At 37.7% G+C, this 10,551-nt stretch overlaps 1 protein-coding gene across 1 annotated transcript; it reads left to right on the top strand.

The window, feature by feature from the left end:
- Nucleotides 1–422: 422 nt before the first annotated feature.
- redic1 (regulator of DNA class I crossover intermediates 1) lies at nucleotides 423–8,102 on the top strand. The gene is made up of 15 exons (XM_084710968.1): nucleotides 423–609; nucleotides 696–735; nucleotides 848–995; nucleotides 1,831–1,963; nucleotides 2,192–2,252; nucleotides 2,359–2,473; nucleotides 2,598–2,707; nucleotides 3,855–3,982; nucleotides 4,064–4,218; nucleotides 4,299–4,371; nucleotides 4,467–4,497; nucleotides 4,744–4,771; nucleotides 4,871–4,965; nucleotides 6,224–6,849; nucleotides 6,934–8,102. Exons 1-15 carry the CDS (start codon nucleotides 587–589, stop codon nucleotides 7,124–7,126), a joined length of 1,959 nt encoding a protein of 652 aa, XP_084567094.1. The 5' UTR covers nucleotides 423–586; the 3' UTR covers nucleotides 7,127–8,102.
- The last annotated feature ends 2,449 nt before the right edge of the window (nucleotides 8,103–10,551 follow it).

Raw genomic sequence — 10,551 nt, 5'->3', positions numbered from 1 at the left:
TCCTGCGAGAGTGATCGTTTCAACCCAAATCGTGATCTTTCACTAACCCTAAACAAGTAATCATTTGTCCCCACACCTAAACGGATCTTAACCACAGCATTGTCACGTTAGTAAACATAATTAGTTTGTAGTATGTACACGGACGTTGTAACACATACAGATCTCGCGAGAGCGTCGCAATTCTGGGGTTTCCAACTGGACCGACGCAGCCGGTGATCAGAAACACTGTATTTTGTGGTATCCCAGTAATTTCGGTTTTGTCAAAATGTATCAAAGTAATTTTATATCCAAGAAAATGTAATACTAGAAGCAACGTTAGCAATTTTACGAGGTTTTTCACCGGTAATTAAAGAAAAAAACCTTTGTGAATACTTCTTTGTGGCGAATGACAGCACAGTGATTGTTCCTCGCGCATATCGACAAATTTTATGAACAGCTTTATTAATTGAACGTTAGGTAGTGACCTATCAAACATATCATGCTAACATTATCAGTGAACTTTCATACTCACATAAGTTAGCTGTTTGTTGTCACACTCACTGTATTGAAGGTTTCGTCGCTTCCCTGGTAGTTACAGCCGTTGAAAATGAATTGGGTTGGTGGTTCAAGGTAAGAGAGTGAAGGATGTGCTAATATTACCATTAGCATATAAACGTTAGCTAAGCTAAATGACGTTGTAACGCCTGTCATTACAGGAGCCGGTTAGTGATGAGGAATGAAGCAAAGAGACAGAGGGTGAGATACCTACATACAATTTACACAACTTTACAAGGCAAGTGGTAACTATAGTCTTATTTGCATATATTCATATACTTAAATGTTTTGGTGTTGTTGTTTTTTTTGTCAGGAGTTCTTTGAAAAAAGGAAGATGCAAAATAGGTTGAAAAAGTTGGGAATAGCTCTGCCAGCATCCCCCCGAGGCACGAGCTCTGGCAGCCTGGACCTGGTGACTTTGTTCGTCGTCAACCAGATTGCTGCCAAGAAAGAAAATAAAGGTGGGAAATAACAGCAGGTAAAGGACGATGATATTTCAGGTCAACAACCATGGTTATTAAAAAGTTAATTAAAGATTAAGACTGTATCCCTTGGACTCTCCCTCCCCACATTCACTCAAGTGTTGTGCTTAATTTACTTTAATATTTTCATTTTCTGCCACTTTATACTTTTACTATCTTTTGGAGACAAACATCAAGGCATTAATCAAGGTTATATTATATTGTATTCTATTATATATAAATATTGTACTTTATAATCATCTTCATTTATTTGATGACTTTAGTCACTAGTTACTTTGCAGATTTAGATAATTAATATAAAATAATCAAATAATGAATTATGATGTATTATTATAGATTAAGCTACCCAACAGTATATACAATAATTTGAACAAGCCTCACCTTTACTAGCTGCAACATTGAAACAATCAACACACTAATGAATCAGTAATTTTAATCCAGTAATATAATACATATGATATATAATTCTGAAATAATAAAATTGCAGTCTGTCTATCTGTATATCTCTCTGTCAATACTTTTGTTCATTTATTTAAATATAATTTTTAATGCAGGGCTTTTACTTGTAAGTGTTTTTACTCTGTTGTATTGGTACTTTTACTTAAGTAAAACATGTTATCACTTCCTCCACAACTAAAACAAATGAAATGTGTGAAAGCTAATAAAAATAATACATGAAAATAAAGTATTTTCCAAATATGAAAAGATCAAATAACAGTATTTTACAAGTATGAATGTTCTATCCAGCAGTGTCCTTGTAAACAGTCCCTCAGAAAAGAAAATTATGCAAGTACACAATATTTGTCTTCTTCAGATCATCCTACAGTTGGAGTTCTTGGCAGCTCCAAAAGGGGATCTAAGCATAACAGAAATGAGCCCCTGGTTCTCCCAATGAGCCCCTGCTCTCCATCACAGCTGAGTTTTGCTGAGAGCCAGCCTGAGTACAGGTAGAGCTGGACTGTGGTTTATTAAGGCACTTTCACTCACAACCACAATACTGATCACATTGTAGCTTTTTGAGATTTCCAAACTGCAGTTTTTTTTTATCACATTTGTAGAAACTGAAAACTGAGTCCTTAACATGGTGCTGTATACTCGTGCTGAGTCAAACCTCTGACCTATGAATGAAAGGTCCAATCAGTCTTTCATTTTGTCTATTTTGTGCCAATGTCTAGTGTTCAAGGAAAAAGAAAGGGAAATTTAAAAGTTATTCCACAAGGATTCAAGTGTCAGCAGGTCAGTAACTTTCCACATAGTCTCTCTAAAGGCATTTCTAATCGTTACTGAACATGAACATGTTATGATCCTCTGATTAAAAGTCACTTATTTTCTGTCCCTGTAGCTGTCACCAGTGCAGGAGTCAGCCTTCTCAGACATCAGTGCATCTGATTACCTGCCACCCATAACTGATCCTCCCAGCCCCTTCTCCTCCACCTCATCAGCTTCTTCAGGCCAAGGTGGTGTTGCAAAGTATTTCATAGAACAAACTTTCATGATTTAAATTGCATAAGAGTAACTGTGCTTTTTCTTTTGCTCTGCGTGAGTATATTTTTATACAATCAGTCAAACTGGTCTCCTCAGGCATGTTCCCTCTGCAGATGAACCTCCAGCAGAGAAGCCAGACACAGGCACAGCTCCCTCCACACTGTTCACCTCCACCCTGGGACACCTCAGGTCTGGAGCGGACCAAGGTAGTGAAAAGAGGAATAATATTTTTAGAATCATAAGTCACACCTCACTAACCACATTATGTCATGGCTACAGCTGTAGTTAAGACACAGGCATGGGAACATTAGACTCCATGTGTAGCTTCATAGGTCTTACTGGGACCTACTGTGCGTGTAATGTGCTGACTAAATACAGACATGCTAAGAAAGGGAAGTAGAATTTTCATACATGTAAATTATTTATTGTAGCGTGTGTGTTTGTGTCTGAAGAACAGGTAAAAAACACATCAGAGACCGGACAAACACCCTGTTTACACCTGGTATTAAAATACAACCTGTATCAAGGTATGATATCTAGATAAGGAAAAACACATGTTAATGCGAATGGAAATTTGCTACATGAAATGTAAATGCAACAAGATTAGAATCTGATCAGATCTGCTTGACAACAACTGGCGGTAGTCCTTGGGTAGGTGTAAACATGATCTGGACAACATGTCAGATACACTGTCTGTTTTCATACTAGGTGCAAATCTTTTTTTTTTTTTTTTTTTCACTTGCCTTTCTATTTTTGCTGAAAGCAAAACATCAGTGTTCAACCTACTAGAACCCTGGTCTGCATTTTATCATCTTTAAATTTGTAAAAATGCTAGACTTAAGTTATTTTATTGAGTTGTTTAAGTACCTTATCCCAGATGTGGTAACAGTGCATTTCCTACGAGCCAGGGTACAGGCTACAGAAGAGAGTTTGGAAGGAAGTCAGTGAACTTCACCAAACATAATGTGAATAAAACTTTTAATACATTACCTCGTCTGTGAACATGATTTCTGCCTCAGTTATGTCAGAGAGATTTTCATCAGCGATGGTGGTTGTTTAACAGTGAAGACAACAACTCCCATGGTCCCATTCTACTTCACAACATCATCAAACTCTATCTTTTATCTTTTTAATGTGAGAGAGACCTCTAGCGGCAAAACTTGCATATTGTGCATTTCAACTATTAAAATGTGGTTTCATTTAAACAAATGAAAATGTTTGTGTTTCAAATATATACACACCTTAACACTTCTGTTAAGTACCATCTAATACAACAAAGGAATGTAAATTATATGGATTTGTAACGTTTGAGCATTTTCTTCTCTAATATCCGGTCTGATTTAATTTTGCTAGTTTCAGCCTTTCTCTCAGCCCAGAGGTATGACAGACAGTATCCCCTGGTTCTGTGGATCAAACCCACCCTTCTACCAGCTGGAGACACCTGCGGCACCCCAAGACCTGTTTGGAGGAGCAGAACCATAGTGAGAACAGCACTAGAAATTGATGGGTTATTTTTCAATCGGCATTTTGTAACCACTCAAGGCATGTGTGTGTCATTACAGTAACACAGAGGCCAGAGACCATACAAGACGTGAGGTCCCCTTCTCTCTCAACCAACCAGAGGGCAGTGAGCCTGTGTTGGACTTCACTTTCAACCAGTCAGAAAACGAGCAGCAGATTGAGGATGACATCTTCAGGGGCTTCAGTACTGGAGAAGGTGAATACTGTTTGAAACTTTAACACAAACACAATGAGTTTTGTTTTTTTTCCTCAGGCTAACATTAAATACGATTTCAGCTTCTCATTTTGGGAGAGGAAAATTAAAGATACGTCTGAAAGATGAAACACCAGTCAAATCTTCAACACCACAGTACGTGTTCATACATAGAATATAATCAAACACTGTTATAATTGATATGTAATGTAATTTGTTTTTATATTGGACTATCTTTATTTTACTGTCAGAACTGTCCCTGACCCACAGTGCAGAGTGGAGGTAAGCTACCACAGAAGTTAGCCTTTTACTGCCACCAAGTGGTAGAGTTTGTAACTGCCAGGAACTGACATAATAGAAATAAGCACTAAGTAGATGTTAAAGATATAACCTGGTTCTCCAGTTATATTGAGCTGTTCTACCAATATTTGTTCATTTATCATGATAGTTGATAGCTGGTACGAGGGCTCAGTGCACTTCTGATGTGGGCAGTTGCAGTTTTACATGCTAATTCTGTTTCATTCACAGCTCTCCAACTGCACCGACACGAACTTTTGTAAGTGTCTCAAGCATCTCCAATTAAGCTACTCATGCATTGTGCATATGCTGGAGAACTGACAATAACTTGAATAGATTTTTTTTCCCAATCCCACAGCATGTCCTGAACACAACAATGATCCTGTGAAAGGCTGTGACTGTTCGCCAAGTTACGCTTGTGGCAGAGGTTACCTCAGTTCAGACTCAACTGATGTAAGTTAAGCTACATCCACAGGTTTTTTGCGTACCTTGTTGCTGGACTGTGACTCCACCATCACCTCAGAATTAAAAAGATATAAAGTCAATACAGTAAAAGTGAGATTTTTACTAGAGAGATGTCCAAGTCAGCCACTGCTTTTAATGAAACCTGGAGTGTAAATCACACATCACCACTGTGCCAGTGACTGCAGCCATCGATTTTGAATACAGTATAATACTGGCAGGCAAAAACCCTTCCAGTCAACACCTGTCAGCAGTAGTTATCACAGGAAATGAGTGCCACTGATTTCCCATGATAGATTGCTTGAGATTCAAGTATCACTTGTAACCACACACACACTGTTGTGTTATTCCCTTTTATTAAATTCTCTTTTTATTGAGCTTTCACTTTAGATTAGGTATTTCAATTAAACAAACAATAAATAACTAAAAAGAAAAAGGTACATCAAAGAATATTCTCAAATCTCTCTCCATTTTTACTTATGTGTCTTCATCTGTCCTTTACTACCCCCAAAATGAACCACTGCCACAAATGTTTGCATGTATCACAATACTGTCTTTTGAAAATCGATACAGCATCACAGCCATAATATCGCGATACTGAAGTATATCAGTAAACATGATCCTGAACATATGTTTGTCTGTTTCAGGGTTTCTGCAGGTACTTAAAAAGTCTAAAATCCAATAATCTGAATTTCAGGCCTTAAAATGTGAAAAGTGTCTGAAATACGATTTTGACAGGTCTTAAAATTTGATTGAATTATGACATTAACATTACTTTTGTAAAGCTGTGTTAACTTAAGTTTGTTTTTAGGAACATTTGTATTGATCATGCAACAGTCATAAATCTAAACCAACATTGACCCAATAACCACTAATGCAAACGGTGCTTGTACTTTTTTTTGCCAGTACAGATGTGAGATAAGTCTTAAATTGCACTAATAATGATCTTAAAAAGTCTTAAATTGAACTTGTTGAAACCTGCAGAAACTCTGCTCTTTTACATTCAATTCCCCTAAATGTCTTAAAATGTAAGTCAAAATTTTAGCCTCGATATTTACTTACCTCCTGCCAATAAGGGCCAATAGGGGGGCAACACCAAAAAACATGAAAGTGATTTGCTTTATTTGTGCCACATTATCTCCAACATCTTGTATCATGGCATTTTTTCTGGACCACTGATATAAAAATTATTGTAATATTTTTCCCTCTATATTCTCTCCTGTGTTTCCCTTTTCTTACTTTGTTTTAGGAAGAAGAACCCAGCTGTAAGTTGTGTCTCCAGACTGCCTCTTCATATATGGTCCAAGCCTGTTGTGCAGATAGCCTAAACCTAAACTTGGGCTCTCAGGGGAATCCAAAACAAAGGCACAGCCAGCCCATGGTTCTCAGTCCACTCCCAAACCCCAAAACTAACTTCAGAGATGATCAGAAAGTGATGAAGAATGCGGCTCAATCAGATAAAGCCTTAGGAAGCAACACAGCTCAGTCTGATTCTCCTAAAACTCAGAACTCAGAGTCGTGCAAATGCAAGAAAACACCCACAGAAACTCACAATGCTGGAACTCAAACTGTCGACAAGCCCAGGGCTGAAACGTGCGACGCCTCGACTCAGTGCAGCTTTGCTTTATACAGTCCTGCCAAAGCATCTGGGTTGAGCTTGTGCCCGCCACCTGTTGATGTGTCAGTGCAGCGTCCAGCCACAGGGAGGCAGACTGACACTACTGCAGAGCCAAATGCTCACACACCTTCACCAGGCGAGACAAGGAGCAGAGGGCGTCACACACCCTGGAGCAAGAAAAAATCCTGGGCTGATTCCCCGTCAGGAAACAAAGTGATCCTACAGGGACCCATAAACCCCCTTCTGGAAGAGGTATGACATGAAAGTTACAATTTTCAGTGTCACTTCATGTGTAAATTGAGAAATTCATTTTTTGTGCATTTTGTTACTAATAACTGTTACCTAACTGTGTTTTCTGCTCTTGTTTCTGATGAGAGAGGGCAACAAGAAAATGGTCACCTGATGGAAGATCTCTCCACTGAAGTGAGGGAGGAGGTCACATCTCTCAAAAGAGTAAGTGGACACTCAGAAGAGGCCAAAACACTACAGGAAATAGCAGACATTTTGCTCTTGTTCAGGCAGAGGGAGAAGTAGGGGCAATAAGGAAGGACGGAAGGGAGAAAGGAAAAAAACATGCCTGTTCTGTGCATGTTTTTTAATTAAAAGTATATGTTTTAATGATAGAAACCACATAAAATATGCAGTGTTTGTTCAAAATGTTGCGATAGACAAACTGAAATAAAGCCCCAAAGCATAACTCTGATTCACGAGTTTATTTCTGTCGCCATATACATATTCAAGTGTTAAGATTTCATGAAGATAGTTATTCTTTATAGAATATAAACTCTAGCAAAACATTTACAGCTTGAACATTAATCAAATATACTATACAGCACTCTTTTTTTTAATTAGTATTTTTTGTAATTCCTCGTAAACTGTAGAAACACACATAATTGGTTCACATTGAAAAAAAAATGCAACCATTTCACCAGAAGTACACATTAAATGTCCCCGCTTTGGTGGAGGACGGTGTTAGCACAAGTAGATGTTAACGGCTGAACACCACATGATCTTTGACGAAGTGAAACAGCCTTGAAACAATCACGTTAAATGTTTGGTCAACACGAGTTTCATCACACAATCTGTGTTATGGAGTTTCATCCGTGTGTGTGTTTAACCGGTAGTAATACTTTCAGTACAAAACTAGTTTGTGTGGTTTTAAGACAGCTCATCCCAGACCAAATGAAAATTGCACAGATAAAACAAGACCTTCACATTTTGAATTATATTCAAGTCATTTTCTTCACCTTTAAAATACAGTAATCTCCCTTTGGATGGAAATGTGAGCAGGCCCATTTTGGGAAACTGAAGGACAAATGAATAACTTTTGACTTAACTACAATTCACAATGTAGAAAACTGGTTTCCAAGCATGATGTAGCCCAGGCTGTTGGTTCATTTGCCTTATCGGCTTCAAAGACCATACACAGGAGATTTTGCACGTTTTATTGCGCAGTCATTCATACACAAATTTGTGTCCTTTTCTTTGCTTCTAGTTCAACTTTGGTGAACTCTGAGAGGCGGGGTCACAGCCTCAACAAATAGCAAAGATGTGTGTATGTCTTGTTTGCCTTGCCAGGCAATGGCCTGTACGCATGTGTGTATATGGCCTAATGGTGCGTTCCATTTGAACTGGGAAATCAGAATTTCCAAGTTCCCAATTGGAAATTTCAACTGGAAGGCCCCCAGAAGTCAGATTTCCGACTTGGAAAGTCACTAACCCTGACCTCAATATCCAATATGGCTGCTCCGCGCATCAACAATAGTGAAAGCTGTTCATTTGTAGTTGTGTCTCATTAAATCAGTCGTACATACAGTACTGTCTGTGTACATGTTCCTACAGTGTCTGTATGCACACAATACCATGGAATGTATTTTTATCAAGCACAAAAAAGTTTTTTATAACTTGTACTCGAATATAGTCACCATTAGTCCCTTAATAGGCCCTTTTTAAGACCTAAGACCTGCCACTTTTGGCTATGTGCTCCAATAACGTTTCAGCTGGCAAGCTAATCTACATTAGTTGTTAGCTCAATAGTTAGCTAGCTCTGTAGCAAAAAGCTAGCTAACATTACATCAAATGTTAGAAAGCTAGTTAATCTAATCACTTATCTTAGCAAAAGCCTCCCTAACTAATCTACATCAAGAATTAGCTAGATAGCCAGCTAGTATTTTGCTAACATTAGCTAGCATAACATGTGACTATGTCATTTTTACAAGTGCCGCAGCAATGACTTTTAACCGTCCTCAAAATTTGGTTTTCTTTTCAACATAGACAACCCTAACACAATGCATACCTAAGTACATGACACAAAAGGAGATAGCTGATCGAGGGTCCGCCAGGTACCATGGTTGCTCAACTGTTTTTGGAGCACAGAACAAAAAGGGGCAGGGCGTAGGAAGGGCATATTATATTATGATGTTGCTGATCATTTTCAAAAGCATACTATGACCTTATCAGTTTGTTGTGCAGCATTATTAGTTTTCTCCATCATTTTGTACCCATTACTATTTCAAGCAAAGTAAAAGTCTGTGTAAGCTGATTGTCATTGATTATTGATATGAAATCAATGACTGCTGCCGAGGTAAATTAATCATGCTTTGGAAAATGGTCTGCGGTTATAAAATACAATGATTTGCAAATAATGGGCTGAAAATGGTGCTTTAAAAGCTGTTTAAAATACAGTTATAGGGTTTCCTCATGTCAGTGTTTATATGGCATTTTAGTACTGTCGTGCCTTTATTAACCATTACCATAGGCATCCAAATGTGACACCTTGACAGCACTAAAAATATCAATACTTGGTGCGAATACTTCATTCAACTTTGACGTGCCACTGAAAATGTCACTACATTGTGCCACAACATTTGATAAACGTCTTATTTGAAAAGTTTATTAAAAAGAGGTATTATATCTTATTAATTCATGACGGGTTAGGACCCACATGCCAAAAAGTATGGACTGTCCTTCACTTGACATGAGAAACCCGTTCATTGGACACGAACAGCGCTGCTTGTTAACGCCTTATTACCTGTTTTGTTACACAAAGTTACTCTGTAGTCTACTTTTAAACAATTTTTGCTACACACAAACATATGTGTATTTGACTAACAAGGTGTAATCTCACACAGTTTTACAATTTTACAAAATAACATTGGCAAATTACACTAAAGCCTATTTCTCAACTTCTGACACAAGAACCACATAAATGATATGCTCTGCTATTTGTACATAAGGCTATGGAGGAAGACAAAAATCAAAATACATTAAATAAGAGTAAAAAAATATTATTCCATCACAGGTGAAATGCAAATACAGTATGTACATGTCAAATAAAAAAAAGCTATGTAGACTTAATTATCATAACATGATACAATACATCCACTTCGGGATTTGGACTGAAAAACGGCCATTAGGCACCTTCACAATACACAGGCACTAATATTATTGTGATAAAGATAGAATGAAAAACAAATGATGCCTTAATCATAAAACCATGGTTTTAACTGACTACTTTCTTTGTGGGACATGACACGTTTAATACCCAGCAATAACAACCATGGTTCATGACATACGTAGGTTAATAACATGGGTCCATAGTTTAGGTTTTGGCAACCAAGTGACAAACTGACACAAGACTGTATTATTAAAAACCTATACTAATATTTAGAGGCAGGTAAGCAACAGAATAGAAACAAAGATTAGATTATGTTAAAGCAAACCGACCCTTTCCAAGTCCCGTCCCTTTTTGTTCTGTGTTCCAATAACAGTTAAGCAAACTCGGAACCCGACTGAACCTTTGTCAACTTTCTCCTTTTCTGTTTCCAGTACTTAGATATGCTATGTGCCAGGCTTGCATGTGTTGAAAAGAAAACCAAATTTTGTAGATGATTAGAAGATTGATGAAAGAACTGTAAAGGCAACATATACTGCAGTAACATCTTAAGTTAGCCATTGTT

Source organism: Lutjanus erythropterus, chromosome 22 (genome assembly GCF_056507025.1).
Source record: "Lutjanus erythropterus isolate fLutEry1 chromosome 22, fLutEry1.hap2, whole genome shotgun sequence".
Taxonomy (NCBI): Eukaryota; Metazoa; Chordata; class Actinopteri; order Lutjaniformes; family Lutjanidae; genus Lutjanus; species Lutjanus erythropterus.
Note: the sequence above shows the minus strand (reverse complement) of the source record. Positions and strands in the feature narration are given on the sequence as shown.